Source organism: Carlito syrichta, unplaced genomic scaffold, assembly GCF_000164805.1.
Source record: "Carlito syrichta isolate Samal-C Ts95f unplaced genomic scaffold, Tarsius_syrichta-2.0.1 Scaffold242728, whole genome shotgun sequence".
NCBI lineage: Eukaryota > Metazoa > Chordata > Mammalia > Primates > Tarsiidae > Carlito > Carlito syrichta.
This window is the reverse complement of record NW_007186824.1, coordinates 5,732-21,689: the sequence shown is the minus strand read 5'-3', so window position 1 is coordinate 21,689 and position 15,958 is coordinate 5,732. Positions and strand designations below refer to the sequence as shown.

The following is a 15,958-nucleotide window of genomic DNA, read 5'->3' as shown; positions in this document are numbered from 1 at the left end:
AAAAAAAAATAGTGGTTTGTCTTCAGTCATTACATCAAGGAGTTTTCCCCGATGATCCTAGTTGATCGCCCCCTTTCTTTGTATTTGGTGACATTTCATGTACAGTTTGGGATGCATTATCATAGACTGGTTTTATTCTTTTCTTTCACATGTGTTTGTCTCAGTTTTCATAATAAACTTGTATAGTACAGGGAAAAAAACATGATTTGCCATGCAGATTAATAAATAAGGTTTTGAAAGGACTACTTATCTAGAGTAAGAACATAACCACCGGTATTCTGTCTTATCAGAAGTGCCATTCTGTGACAGTCGTTGAATTTCAGACCTTACCTGATTACTTTCTTAGTCTGGCCACACCACTAACCTAGCTAGGTTTGTGAGGATCCTTGTAAGTTACTTAGGGGTGTTTCCTGAGTAGCTTATAGTAGTTCACCAGTCCCCACCCATCAAGACAAGTTGATACCTTCTTTTTTGAAGATGAGATCCAGACAAGACAAATAAAAAATACATCATCAAAACAATAAGATAATTTTCACCCCCTGTTGCCCCGCCATCATCTTATTCCACCACCCCATCTCAAGACTGTACCCTTCAGTGAGGGGTTAGGGGAGCTCTGGCCATTGAGAAAGTTTTTAGGAATGGAGCAAGAAATAGCAGTTGGGAGTTGTGGGCTGTCTGAGGGGGGAATCCCCCCCAAAACAGAATTCTCCTTTGGAGGGTGGGCCCCTTGTAACACAGTCAAAATTTGTTCCTCCTGTTCAAATGGTCAACCAGTTTTTATCTGGAAGTTTTGAAAAGGTTGCGTGACGATTTGCAAGAAATGTCGAGTTGTGGCAAACAGGTGACTGGTTCTTCCACCTGTTTGCCTGCTATCCCAGCAGCTCCAGGCATAAGGCAGGAACCTGTCCTGGACAGGACGCCATTCCATCTCAGGGTGCACTTACACTGGGACCATTTAAACATGCCCACTTGCCAATGTGCACATCTTTGGGATGTGGGGAGAAACCTCATTACCCAGAGAAAACCCATATAGACATGGGGTGAACATGCAAACTCCACACAGACAGTGGTCCTGACCAGAATCGATTTTTCTTATAGACATTATAACAAAAAGATGTTGAACAAAATGACATTCTTCAAGGATCTTCTGTGTTGCTAAGGAATGATTTCCTAGATATTTTGTGTAAAGAAAATAAAAGCAAGGTTTTGAACAGTGTGTCCTGTACAGTTTACTACATTTATATAAAAAGTAGAGAAGGCTGGGCACGGTGGCTCATGCCTGTAATCAATACCACCACTTTAGGATGCTGAGGTGGGAGGATCTCTTGAGGCCAGGAGTTTGAGACCAACCTGGGCAATAAAGTGAGACCGCATCTCTACAAAAAAATTTGCCAGGTCTAGTGGCGCATGCCAGTGGTGCCAGCTACTCAGGGGGCTGAGGCAGAATTGCTTGAGCCCAGGAGTTGGAGTCTGCAGTGAGCTATAATCTCTACACTGCAGTCTTGGCAACAGAATGAAACCCAGTTTTTAAAAAATAGTAATAGTAGAAATTTGAAAAATGGAAAAGGATGAAAATAGATATTTGTGTGCATACACATCAAGAGACAACAGTCGTACACAAAAACCAGTAAGACCGTTTCCCCGTTCTGTGGGAGTATCAAGTAGTAAATATCTTATTTGATTTATATTAAAAATTGGCTGCTTTTTCTCCCCCTATTTGGTCCTTTGTTCCTTCCTTATAAGGTGACCTGTTAGCTGATTCTGTCCTCAGCCCCCCTTAACACTAATGACAGTCGCCATCACTTAGCGTACGCACCGCAGCAGGCACTGTCAGGATGTTGTGCGGGCACTGGCTCATTTTGTGGAGGAGCAGGATGAGGCAGAGGGAAACCTACGTCTGTAGTGCATTTGCCGTTTCAGCTGCGTGTTACCTGTCAGAGACCAACCGTTTTCTGATGAGCTCCTGCTGCATCTGGTGCTGTGAGGCGTAAAGAGGAGCACATGTGAAGTGCGTGCTCTTCTCCAGGGTTACCTCGGAACTGGCTGGAGCCTCGTGTGCCCAAGCAGGCAGGCAGGGTGGGACCTCTTGTATCCCAGTGTGGGGTGGTCTTGGTATGTGTGCGGCTCTCCAGGTTGTGTTGCCTATGGGATTCAAACAGGATGAGCCTGCAGCCACCGCCATCTCACCTTTTGCAGGCCCTGCTGCACCCAGCACCGCCTCTTACCGTCACTTTGCTGCCTGACTCTGCCAAAATGAGGCCCCACCTGTCCAGTTGAAGCTTTGAGGCTGACCCAGTGCAGTCCAGGTGGCTGCTGATAACCTGGGCACTCGTTGTTCCCTCACCTCCCCTTCCACATCCTCCCAGCTTCGGTCCTTCTGTCTCAGCCTGCCAGTGCTCCCAGCAGCAGCTCCTGCTGGCACACTAGGCCAAGGTAGTCCTGAACTCTATATTGGGATGATCCTATCTGCAGATCCAGCTCCCAAGTCTGTTTTGCTCTCTGAGTGCTCACCCTATGCCTGCCTGGCTCTCGCCCTCTCATCACACAGGCTGTGTCACGGTTCCGCATAACCCCGAACTAGCCTGAGGAGAGTTGCTGATCTCTCCCTTTGACCACTGACCATCCTTGGAACAGGAAGCCCCCTCCTGTGTGGTTTCTGTGCTTGGAAGGGGTCCTGCCTCCACCAAGCAGAGCCAAGCATCTTGGGGGAGCATCCTTCCTGGCCCAGCCAAGGCCCAGGCATGCCCTGACTTGCTGTTCTCTAGGGTAGAATGGTCAGAGGCTTAAGCTGCCTGTTGACAAGGCCATTTCGACAATAGGACTACTGTGGGGCTGCTCACAGCAAGGGTTCAACTGGGCCTCTTACCCACTGGGGGTTGGGCCAGAGGGACACAGCAAAAAGGTGACTTAGGCAGAACCCAGGCCTTGACCCTGATTTGGACCTGCGTTGACTCTCCTGAGAGCCTGCTGGTGAGGACAGTACCATCCAGTATAAAAGCAGAGGACAAAAGGAGGCCCTTCTGCATCCCCTTTGGAAGGGTCTGGGGCCAAGGAAAAGCCAAACCTCAATGCTCCTCTGAGGAAGTAGCCAACATTTGTTTCCTTTTTGCTTTTGTTTTTTGAATCAGTCTCACTCTGTCACCCAGGCTGGAGTGCAGTGGCATACTCACAGCCACCCCAGCATCAACCAGCTGGGCTTAGATGATCCTTCTGCCTCAGCCTTCCAAGTAGCTGGAACTACAGGCATGTGCTACCACTCTTGGCTTATTTTTTGATTTATTGTAGAGACGAGGTCTCACCAAGTTGCCCAGGCTGGCCCGGAACCCCTGAGCTCAGGCAGTCCTCTCGCCTCGGCCTCCCGAAGTGCTGTAATTACAGACTTGAGCCGCCGCACCTGGCCTTGTGTCCTTTTCTCTTTAGCCAAAAAAAAAATGTGTGCCTTAATCGTTAAAGAGCAAGGTTTCCTGGACACAGATGAAGAAAGTTTACATTTTTTTCTCCCCTTCCCGTTTTGTAGGAAGCTGAAGTCTTCAGAGGAGTCCCAGCCTAGGGGGTCTCAATGGCCCTGGGTGAAGAAAAGGCAGAGGTGGAAGCATCTGAGGACACGAAGGCCCAGTCCCATGGGAGATGGCGCTGCAGGGAGCGAGAGGTGGACACCCCAGGGCCCGTGAGCCAGGAGCATCCTCTGTGCCTGGACACTGAGGGAGGGCCCGTCTCCCCTGTGTGGGGAGCAGAGGGACTACCTGCTCCTGCCTGCTGGGCTGCAGCTGACCCTGGCGGCCCCTCTGGAGCCTGCCAGGCACAAGGCAATGACACCAGCAGAGAGCCAGCAGCTGATGGGTCTAGGCCTGCACTCAGTCGCCTGCTTCCTCCTGCCAGCCTGGGGACTGGAGGCCTCTTACACTCTGGGGGATGTCAGGTCAGTGCTAGGGGCAAAGGGACAACAGACTGGCCCATTGTCGTTGTTTGGGCATTTGTTGCAGCATTTCCTCACACCTTGCATCTTTCCCCACTGTGCAGGGTGGGGAATTGGGGAAACCAGGGAATGGTGATTTTACAGGTTCACTTGGAGAGCTGGGCCTCAGGACCAGCAGGGACTCTGCCGTGGCATCTCTTGTTCCTCAAGAGTGACTGGTGACTTTTTGAGGACTAGGGATTGTGTGGCCAAGAGCCTGCTGCCCAGAGGGCTAGGCCGGGGGAGCCTTGACAAGAGAAGCCCTGTGCTGTATCTGAGTTGCTGATCCGAAGACTTTAGGGGTGCCCTGAGGAGATTTGGGAGAGGAGAGTCCAGGCTCTGAGCTCCTGGGGCTCTGAGACTGAATCCCGTTCAGACCTGGGGACCAGTCAGAGACTTGGAGCCCCTGTGGGAGGCAGCACTGTCCCTGGTTAAGGAGAATTTCTTGGGCCTCCCTTACTGCCAGGCAGCATCTTCTATGTGGGAGTCACATGGGACAGAGAATCCTACCGGGTTCTATTAATATAGCAGATCACTGATTCTTTCAGGCCCTCATTATAATTGGAGGGTGACCTGAGTGGTCTGTTCCTTCTAGTTCTGATGGCCTCTCATGTCCTGCTTGCTGAGACCTTTCCTGGAAATGGCTTTGATCTCACTGTCTTTGTGGCCTTGGCTGCTGTAGGCTCCCCCATGGAGCTGCATCCTGTGAGGAGCTCTGAGCGTGACTAGAAGAGGGCAGAGGCTGGCCCTCCCTGCTTGGGCACAAGGGGCAGGGGGAAGCTTTGGCACCTGTGAGTCAGATTTGGTGAGGCAGGAAGCAGTCAGTGAACACAGAAATGGGCCACTTCATGAATGTGGTTCTGGTGCTCATTATTACAGTGCCTGCTGTTGTAGAGCTCTTACCACATGCTTTTCACACATGAGCTCATTTCATCCTCACCTCCTGAGAGGTGGTGCTGTTGCTGTCCCCATTGTGTCGGGGGAAGTGAGCTCAAAGTCATACATCAGGAAGGGTGGCAGCTAGGGGTGGACATACGGTCTGTGGTTCCAAGGCCATGCCCTTAACCACGCTATATCCTGCCTCCCTCGGGCGAGTCCTTCATTGAGAGCCCCTGTGGGAGGCAGCACTGTCCCTGGTTAAGGAGAATTTCTTGGGCCTCCCAAGAAAAGTTTAAAAGCTGGCACGAATGACGCATTCTGTCAGTGTTCAGTTACAGCTGGCACGTGAGCCAAACAGGCTGGGGCCTGGTGGGGCCTGCCAGGTCTGGACGTCTCCTGTTAGCAACAGGGTGAATGAGGTTTCGTCTGCCAGGACACGCTTCCCAAAGCCTAGGCGGTGTATACCAGCTGCAGCATGGCTGAGTTCTGCTCACTCACAAATTGGGTATCTGTGGAGGGAGAACTTGGGAGAGGCCTAGAGATGGGGTCAGCTTGGGAAGGACAGCTCTGCTTCCAGAGCAGGCTGGGTCTCAGTGCTAGCAGCGCACACTGTCTGTCTGGTTCTCACCTTGGGCTGCAGACTTTCCGTGTTGAGATCTCTCTTGAACGCCATCTGGGCCCACAAGGAAGCTCCTGGGTTGTCATCCAGGGAAGAAATGTGGCTTGATTCCCTTCTCCTGAGTGCCTTCTCTTCCCTCTTACTGTTGGCAGATGGAGAAGGCCGGGCGCTCTGCCTCTGAGGAGCTGCCTCAGACTCTCCGCCTGCCCAGGACTACAGCTCTGTGCTCAGGACACGATGCTGACACCGAAGATGATCCCTCCCCAGTCGCTTTGCCCCGGGCGCTGGACCCCAGCCAACAGCCTCCCAGCTCAGGTTTCCCTTTCCCATCGCAGTGGAAGTTTGTGGCGCACCCAGATGCTGCTGCTCCTCAGCCTTCCAGCTGCAGCGTCTCGGCCTCCTCCGTGGGCAGCAGTCTCCAGGGTCACCAAGAGAAGGAGGAGCCTCAAAGTTGCTCCCTTGCCAAGGCCGCCTCCTCCCTGGAGCTGGCCGTTCCCCAGGAACTGCCCCCCATGGTGGGGCTAGGGCTTCAGCCCCAGTGGTCACCACAGCCCGTGTCCTCTGGGGGTGGTGCTGCTGGGCCAGGCAGGAGGCGCCTCTCCTTCCAGGCCGAGTACTGGGCCTGCGTGCTGCCGGATGCCCTGCCTCCTTCGCCCGACCGCCACTCCCCTCTCTGGAACCCAAATAAAGAGTACGAAGACCTGCTTGACTATACCTACCCACTGAGGCCCGGGCCTCAGCTCCCAAAGCACCTGGAGAGCCACATACTGGCTGACCCTGTCCTGCAGGACTCAGGTGTGGACCTGGATAGCTTCTCTGTCTCCCCAGCAAGCACCCTCAAATCACCTACTAATGTCTCGCCTGGCTGCCCACCAGCTGAGGCCACTGCCTTGCCATTTTCTGGCCCCAAAAAACCAGGCATTAAGCAGTGTGCTTCTGAACTACCCCAGAAGCAGGGCAGCATGGGCTTGGCATCCTGGAGCCAGCTTGCATCTACCCCCAAGACCCCAGGCAGTAGGGACACTCCTTGGGAGAGCAGAGAGTCAGCCCTGAGGCGTACAAGAGACTGGCTGCCTGTGGGCAAGCATCTCGAGACAGCCTCTCCCCAGCTGAGGACACAGGACAGAGGGTGGCCCTCTGCTAGGCCAGAGACGGAGAAGAGGGCCAGCCAGAGTGTCCGGCGCCCTGCCTCCTTGGAGTCCAGGTGGAAATCAGAAGAGATGGACAGTGATGATGAGTATCTGGCCCTGCCTACCCGGCTGACACAGGTTTCTAGTTTGGTTTCGTACCTAGGTTCCATTCCCACCTTAGTTGCCCTGCCCACAGGGGCTACCACAGGGCAGAGCTCCCTGAACGTGTCAGACAGTGACGGACCTGCTTCCCTTCCATCAGACGGCAGCCAAAGCCAGCTGCCCTCAGGAGCTGCCCTCCGAGGGGCTGGGGGTGCTGAGGTCCAGAACCACTGTTGCCTGCACTCCTTCGTCCGTGCCCAGGACTCTGCAGGGGAAGGCAGTCTGGTGAGCAGCCAGGCCCTTGGGGCCTCCTCCGGACTGCTGAAAACACATACCTCCTTGCCAGCTATGTTGGACCGGTGGCCATTCTCACACCTGGATGCTGAAGGGCAGCTTACTAGGAAGGAAGGAGAGCAGGGAAAAGAATCCCTAGTGCAGTGCGTGAAGGTAATGGCACTCAAGAGGCTTTGTGTGCAAGCGTCGCGTCCTTCCTCAACCTACTGACATTGTAATATAACTAGTTAACATCGAGCACTTTTTGTGTGCCAGGCACTGTGCTATACCTTATCCTGTTGAGTCCTTACGACTCTTACCAGATAGATACTATTTTCATTTCACTGTTTGGGGAAAAAAGCAGAGGTTAGCTCACCCGCCCACTTGGAGTTAGCAAAGAGTTGAGCAAGGATTCAGACCTAGGCAGCGCCTACACTCTTGAGCACTACCTCTGCCTGCTTCCCAATGCCAAGATCTTAACTAAAAGGGTTCTGTGCACAGATACCTTCAGGAAACACTGGGCAGAGGAAAGGTGAGTGGCTCTTTGGACTGCAGGGCTTCTCAGAGTTTATCTGCCAAAGTGGTGTAACTGCAGAGTTGGGGCATTATGTGTAGCATTTCCTAGACTTCTTGGCATCGAACCTCCTTTTGTGGACTGCCCATTAATATCAGGAGGCATAATTAATAATACTGTGTGGAATAGGATTGTCAGGGTCAAGCACCTGAATTTTTTTTTTTTTTTTTTAAGAGATGATTGCTATGTTGCCCCAGGCTGGTCTTGAGCTCCTGCACTCAAGTGATCCTCCCACTTTGGCCTCCCAAAGTGCTGGGATTTCAGGCGTGAGCTACCGCACTCAGCCTGGGCATCTGAATTTGAAAGATAGAACTGCTGTCTTTGGAATTTGGGCTCAATCTCTTCAGTTTGCTTGTTTGTAAAATGCCTTTTGGGCCTGCCTTTTGGAATGTTGTATGGATTAAATAATTCATGTTGAGTGCTTCGTGCAGCCCCAGACTCAATCTGAAGATTCAGGAATGTGTCATTCCCCACACTCCCAGCATCCCACTGCCCTGCCTCCCAGTGAGCACCTAGATGCCGTGTCACCACTGTAGCGTGGCAGATAGCCTGTGAGCCCACATGCTCCAGGAGGGCTTCACCTTCCCAGGATGTCACATGGATTGTTTTATTTGTCCCAGGAAGTAGGTTGGACGGAGGTTGTCATGCACCCTTCTGTGATTAAAGATTGAGAGTCCATGAGGTAATGCTGGTTCTGGCTGTGGGTTCAGGTCAGTCATTTTAGTCATGTATTTTACAGAAGTGGTTTGGTGGTTGGTTGGTAATGGTGCTGTCCAAGAGTGGTTTTTCATGACAGACTCACCTCTTCTGGGTCATTCCATTCCCACCCACAGGACCGTTTTCTCAGCCTGTCATTTTTGGTGTCTCATCAGGCTGAGGGTAGGTGGAACCAAGGGGGCTTTTCATTGCCCTGGTGGAGTGAGGTCCAGAGTTGTGCATGGAGGTAGGTGGGAAAGGAAGAGAGAGGAAACTAATGCTCCAGTGACTGAAAGATCTGGAAAGGTGCATCATCCATCTCCGAGTCCTCTTGACTTTTTTTTGTTGTTTTGTCTTTTTCTGAGTTGGAGTCATACTCTTGCCCAGGCTGGAGTTCAGCAGCAGGCTCACGGCCACCACAGCCTTGACCTGCTGGCCCTGTCTTCCAAGTAGCTAGAACTACAGGTGTGTACCACCATGCCCAGCTAATTTTTTTATTTATTGTAGAGACGAGGTCTTGCCAAGTTGTCCAGGCTGGTCTTGAACCCCTGGGCTCAGGCAGTCCTCTTGCCTGGGGTCTCCCAAAGTGCTGGAATTACCAGCATGAGCTACTGTGCCTGTCCCTCTTCTTGATGGCCTTTTGATAACGTCAGCAGCAGTTTAGTCAGTATCACCATGTATTCTTTCATTTGTCTCTGCAGACATTTTGCTGTCAGCTGGAGGAGCTGATCCGCTGGCTGTATAATGTTGCAGATGTTACAGACCACAGCTCTCCACCCAGGTCCAGTCTTACAGCTCTCAAGTCTTCGCTGCAGCTTTACCGGGTAATATGTGGTCCTGGCTCTGGCTTGTTCACACATGAGTGGTGGCTGAGCTACTTGATTACAAAGTATAATCTCAAATGACTGACGCCTGATGTGTTGTAGCCCAGTTGACTGTTATACCTGAAATCCAGTCAGGGGCCCTTTTCAAAAAATTGGTTTTTTTGGAGACAGGGTTTTCCTGTTTTCCACGCTGGAGTGCAGTGGCACAGTCATAACTCACTACAGCCCTGATCTCGTGGGCTCAAGGGATCTTTTTGTCTCAGTCCTCCAGGTCGTAGCTACAGGTATTCTCCACCACACCTGGCTAGTTGCTTTTGTTTTTGTAGAAAAGTGGTCTTGCCCAGGCTGGTCTCAAACTCCTGGTCTAAAGCAGTCCTCCTATCTTGGCCTCCCAAAGTGCTGGGATTACAGGCGTGAGCTGCCACGCTGGCCTCAGGTTCCTAATGCTGAAAACTTTGTAAGATGCATGAGTTATTTCCCAGGCCAAATAGCATTTGGAGAAACTACATTTTATTTATCTTGAATCAAAAATACATTAGGTTACCGGATAGAGTGGTGCAAGCCTGTAACCCCAGCTACTCGGGAGGCTGAGGTGGGATGATCACTTGAGCCCAGGAGTTTGAGACCAGCCTGAGCAACATAGTGAGAACCCTCTCACAAAAGAAGAAAAAGAAAAGTGCTCTAGTGTGATTTGCAATACAATTTTCCAGATGTCTCGGGGATTATAAGCACAGACATGCACTGTTAGGGAGCTGCTGGTTACATATGGCTATTTACATGAAATAAAATTAAAGATTCAGAGTTGTCAGTTGCACTTGTCATACTCCTAGTGGGCAACCACATTGGTCTGGTGGCTCCCATGTTGAACAGTGCAGATATAGAACACTTCCATCATCACAGAACATTCTGCTGGACTGCAGTGCTGTGTAGGGATCTGAGCGGAGATTGTACTGACGCCAGCATATATAACCGGACATTTGATGGCATTTTAACGAAAATCTAGTATCAGTTTGCTTGGGGAGTGGAGGTTCGGTTTTGGGTTTTTTGCTGCCTCTTTATTTATTAATTAAGGTTTTGTTATTTTAAAAACACCTCTTTGGATTTCTTTTAACTTGGTTCTGTATTTTATATTTAGGGGAACCACATTCCCAGTTTATGCCTATTCTGGCATAATAATGGATTCTCACAAGTGTCCTGAATTGGAGGATAAATTATATAGTTGTTTTCCCTAAGTATAACATTAACCTTGGCTGAACTGACTGACTGACTGACTGACTTCTGGTGTGTCTGGCCGGCCAAGCCTTTCTAAGTTCCTCATGAAGGAACACAGGCAGTATTCGTGGTCTGAACCTAATGCTAGTCTGGAAGGGGTTTTCCATGTGTGTGTGTGTGAAGACTAAAATATTATTTGTTATGAACAGCTTCAGATTATCTGTATTATGATTAAATTATTTTTTACTAAAAATTAAGATTAAAATCCACAACACTTGTGATTATATCTGACACTGCACTCCAGCTTGGGGGCACATAAACTAGCTAGGAGAAACAGATAAAAACAATATTTAATTGCGCATTATATTAGAAGATGATAGTGCTTTGGAGAAGAAATATAAAAGGCCATTAGGAAACTGGTATTTGGGGGATTTCAGTCAGTTAGGAAAAGGTATGCAGCATATGGAGTACGATTTTGACCATCTTCTTCTCTAAAAAGCTTTTAGTAGACTTACTAATCTTACACCAGGATATTGTCTGCTGAATAAGTTATGTTAGGTCACAATATATGTATGTACTTCCCAAAGGGGCCTCCAAAATATTAGGTCAGACCCACGGGGGTGGGGTTGTGCAATCCGATGCCGCATGAAAAATGCAAAGAACTGCACAGAAGTTAGATTGGAAAATATAGTTTATTTAAGAAGTAAATTAGAGAGAAAGGGGAGATTGACCTCCTCAAGGTAGGGGAAGGGGCCAAGGCAAGGAAACGTGGTGACCATGGCTCAGCAAAACAATGGCCAAGAAGGGGTTTTCTAGGACAGGTCTTTGAATTTCTACCACCTTGTGATCTGACCAGATCTTGAGCAGAAGAGGGCGTGATTTACTTGTGCATGAGTCAGGGCCAAGCTGGCTGGACCTGGCAGGGACCACACCCCGGCTGGAGGGGAAGTTGTTTTCTAACTTGGAGCCTGGGTGGGCTGGGCCAGCTGTTCCACTCTAGTGGGAATGATGTTTCCTGTAATGTAGAGGCTGCTTTGAGTTCCTTGCCCTAGAGTGAGCTTGAGGAAGGCTGGGGGGCGTGAGTGCAGACCCTGCATGCGAGCACGCGGCTGTGCAGGGCCCACCCCTCCGGAGGCCCAGGGCCAGGACCACTGCAGGGAGAGGAGATTGCCCTGTTAGACTTACTCCGGTGGCCTCCCCCAGCTTGCCAGAGCAGGTGCAAATAGAATAACTCCATTTCCCCATCTTATCCCTCCTGCCATTCTCCTGTGCCTCAACTTCCAGGATAGCCAGAAACAGTCATCTTGCTTTGTGGGTCGAACTGGGATCCAGGCTGGGAGCTAGCCTCTGGAGGTCAGTGAGGCCTAAGCCTCTTGTGTCACCCATAGGGCTGTATCACAGAGTGGGGCCATACTGTTGTCCCCTTCCCCACACAGAATGGTGCATGGCTTACACGTACATGTGAGCTACCTTGACTCCTGCTCAGATCAAGACTTAGTGTGCACGCACGTGCATGTTATTTTAATGGCGGCTCATTTTCTCATATATCTGTACTTTATAATGAAGTACAGTAGCAGTGTGTTAATAACACAGTGAGGTTGAGGCAACACATAAATCACAGAGTACCAGAGAATAAAATAAGTATAGCTATCAGAGCAAAGAGAAACTGAAGACAGGAAAATAGTACATCTAAAACTACCGCTTCAAAATGTAGACCACCCAGTTCTGCACCCTAGACTAAAGGTGGCAATGAATTTGACTTTACACTTCTTAGCCGCTAAAGGAACTTCAAAAACAGTCAGCTACAAGGTTCAGTAGCCATGAGAAACTGATGAGTTGCTGGGAGACTCAGCTTCCCCGGGGTTGAGGTGATTGCCCTGCAGGTCTGCACAGAAGACAGGGCGGAGCTGTGAGGTAGTGTATCTTGTAGTCAGTTTAATGGCAGATTCTGTGGCTCCGATTACCAAGTCCTGGATGAATGAAATACAGTTTATGTTGACACTCCCACACCCCTGTGAGTTCAAGAACCCCATGAGGTGAGGACACTGGAAGGAAACCCTGGCTCCAAAGCTGTTCAAGAGCCAGCCTCTGCCAGGGAAAGGAAAACTCTTCTGATGCCAAACTAAACAGGAAAAACGATTGCCTCTGTTTACCTTGGGCTCAGAGAAGCTGAACTTTTGCATGTTTACTTGGGGAATTCTGCAGAATGGGTGGGGTGAAACTTTCACAGTAGATGAGAATCAAGCTACCCTGTATGGTGTTCATTTGGAGAACTTTTACAAAACAAAAGTAACGAAGCTTTTTTTTTTAAATATGCTTCAAGCAATTTAAGAAAGATATTGATGAACATCAGTCTCTGACGGAGAGTGTCTTACAGAAGGGGGAGCTGCTTCTTCAGTGCCTGTTGGATAACACCCCAGGTGAGATGCTTCAGGTTTTGAGTTTTGCGAGCGTCATCCCACCCAGAAGCAGGCCCAGCCACCCCAGCATCCCTGGTACGGGCCAGTGTGGCAAGAGCCCCTGCCCATTCCCACTGCCAGCCAGCTCCTCCATTGCTGCCCCTGCACACCCACAGTGGGGCAGTTGCCATCACTAGAGCGATGCAAGAACAACCCTTTTCCTTGGGCTGTTGCATTTTTCTGGTGGGAATCCTGGATTTAATACAGCAGTCCTTGGTTTGTGGCTGGAGTATTTGGTGGGCATCCTGAGGGATTCCACCATACTCAGCTCAGGTTTAACTCCTCTGCGTATCTGCTTTGTGTTCTGCTTTGGGGAAGGACTGTTTTCAGGAAAGGATTGTACTGATCAAAAGGATTCGAGGACAGTCTACTCTCAGGAGAGGCTGAAGAAGTGAGCCGATAAGAGGAGGCTGCATGGCAGTGGTGTGCAAACCAAGCTCGAGCCCGCTCATAGGATGGGCTCCCAGCTCAGGAAAGTGTGAAACTCAGATCCTGGGTACCAAGGAGTTGCGCTCCTCGTCTTTTGGGGCAGACCAGTGGTGAGATGACATGGAGGGGGAGCTAGGAGAGTGCTAGGTTATAGCCTTGGACTGCTCTTTATTTCCCATAACTCTGTCTAGCCAAGTGCCACGAGCCCCCCTCTGTTACACCTCAGGGTGTGTTTGAAGTCAGGTGGGATGTCTGCTGGAATCCTTGTGCATCAGCAAAGCTGGGCAGGCATGAGAAGTGGCGAGGGGGCACTTTCCTTGCCAGCATGGTGAGCAGCTATGTGCCCAGGAGGCGTATCAAGCAAGACATCAAGCGGGGTTTCGTAGCCTTGGCACTTCTGCCTTATTGGCCACATAATTCCTGGTTGCGGGGGGCAGTCCTGTGTATTACAGGATGTCTCGCAGCATCCGTGGCGTCACTAGATGCCAGTGTCGTCCTCCTTCCCTCGTGACAACCCAGAATGTTTCCAGACATTGCCGACGTGCCCCGAGAAGGAAGATCCCTGAGCCATGAGTAGGCAGAGGGTCTCTGTGGACAGGGCCCACTGACAGGTTTTCAGCAGGGAGTGCTTTCCAGTGTGCATCATGTGAGCCCTTTGCCACCCCGTCCTCATAAGGCCTCTGCCTTGGCTCTCCTGATGTTCTTTTGCACTAGGGTTTTTAGAGTTTGGGAGGCAGAAATCCCATGTGCCAGCCTTCTTTGTTACTTATGATCGCACCAGCATTTTACTGAACGTTGACCGTGGGCTGGATACTGTGTTGAAGCAGTTGGCACATCAGTTTTTCTCATTCCATCAGAGCCCTGTGAGATGGATACTGTTATTACTGTCATCTTACAGGAGCTGTGAATTTGCCTCAGGCCACACAAGGAAGTGGCAGCCTGGCAGGGCTCCTGTGCATGACTCCCCACAGCTGTTACAGCGTCTGAAGGTGCAGAGGTGGAAAGCAGGGAGGCAAAGCGCTCAAACACAGCCTCTTCCTTTCACGAAGGCCATAAGTAAAAGTAGGCCTCTTCAAAGACCTTCATTTAAAAATCAATCTAGGCTGGGCATGGTGGCTCACTCCTATAATCCCAGCACTTTGGGAGGCTGAGGTAAAAGGATAGATAGCCTGAGCCCACGGGTTCAAAACTAGCCTGGGCCACTTGGTGAGACCTCATCTCTACAATAAAAAAAAAAAATTAGCCGGGTGTAGTGGCGCATGCCTGTAGTTCCAGCTGCTTGGAAGCCTAAGGGGGAAGGATCGCCTGAGCCCAGCTGGTCGAGCCTGCGGTGGCCAGGAGCCTGCCACTGCCCTCCAGCCTGGGTGACAGTAAGACTCCAACTCAAAAAATAAAATAAAATAAAAATCAATCTAATAGCACTTGTCAGTGCTTAATCTGTAATAAGAACATCTCACTTTGCCTTCTCTCAAAAGGTATCTAAAGGCATTTTACTGGCCAAAATAAGAGACTTTTGGGGCTTTGTGTTGCTTTCAAATATGTATCTAGCTTCTTCAGATAGACACACTACCTACCTCTCAGCTTGGAATAGTCAGGAACCTGGCTGTTGCGTGAAAATCCCAAATTCCGCTCTGCACTCACTCACACTGACTCTTCTGTGAGATGCACAACTTTCTTCCTCCTTCCAGGGCACACCGTCACAGTCAGTAGAGCCAGCACACACACTATTCTATTTCATTCCTTCCTGCTTCTCTTTTGCTTGGTAACAATCTAACAGTCTAAAATAAAAGTTCAAAAGAATCAAGGTCCAGTGAAATCCACTGAGATGCACAGGAAGACTGGGCAAAGTCTTACCAAGGTGGGAAGGGGCGGAGCCCGAGCCAGCCACTCTCCCAGCCAGGCCCTACCTAAGCTCTCGTGAGCTGTCAGGACAGCCCTTGGCCTGATGACATGGCACTGATGCGGCTTTCTCAGGGCTGGTCTCAACACCACTGGCCGTGGTCCTTCTCCCACTGTCCCAGTCAGCATTGTCTGCAGACAGGCCACTTCCCCTTTCCCTTCCTCTGCTGGCAGATGTTGCAGCTGTGGCAGGAAACCAGGGAGAGCACTCACACAGCTGATAAAGGGGCAGGAAGCTAAGGCAGCCTTTGTGTTTGGCAAAAGCAATACATTTTTTTAAAGAGCAAAAAACAGCCTGCTGTGTTTCTGAAGCACTCTGACCCCGCCCCCTTTCCTCACATGAACACTGACACAGTAGAAATGAATCTTAGCCTGCTCTTAGGTCATTTTCAAGTCTGCTCACATAGGACCCACACAAAAGCTCACAAGCAGTCTCAAATACATTCCCAGATCACACATACATGAAATGAGTCTCCCCAGCCAACAGGATCTGATAGGACCTGGTAGCAAAGGCCAGCATCTGAATCTGGGTATGTTTTATTTCATGTTAGCCCTGTGCCTGGCAGGACCTGGGTGTGCCCTGTGTCTTATCTCTAAAGTCAGATGATAGGAGTCCTCAGAGAACCATGCCGGCATGCCCTTCTGTGACCTGTCTCATTCCAAAGTGGAGCCACTGAATTCCTCTTTAAGCTTTCATCAGACATTAACAACATAGAGCCTCCAGAGCAGCAGACGTCCCTGGAGAACTGTTTTTAAGAAAAGGACAGCCGGGCTCGGTGGCTCAGCCTGTAAGCCCGTGCCTTTGGGAGGCTGAGGTGAGTGGATTGCCTGAGCCCGCGGGTTCGAGACCCGCCTGGGCAGCGAGACCTCATCTCTACAATAAATCCAAAAATCAGCCGGGCGTGGT

The 15,958-nt window shown here is 50.4% G+C and overlaps 1 protein-coding gene across 2 annotated transcripts in view; it reads left to right on the top strand.

Annotated features, from left to right (window-relative positions):
- CEP68 (centrosomal protein 68) overlaps nt 1-15,958 on the top strand; it is a 28,286-nt gene that overhangs the window by 7,039 nt on the left and 5,289 nt on the right. The window contains exons 2-5 of one of the 2 annotated variants that reach the window (XM_021709506.1): nt 3,518-3,919; nt 5,606-6,721; nt 8,930-9,052; nt 12,588-12,684. In XM_021709506.1, the coding sequence (XP_021565181.1) occupies nt 3,560-3,919; nt 5,606-6,721; nt 8,930-9,052; nt 12,588-12,684 (1,696 nt within the window). In that variant the 5' untranslated portion in view covers nt 3,518-3,559. Of the gene's footprint in view, nt 1-3,517; nt 3,920-5,605; nt 7,133-8,929; nt 9,053-12,587; nt 12,685-15,958 lie in introns of those variants that run through there. The other variant, XM_008051902.2, reaches the window with a different exon arrangement.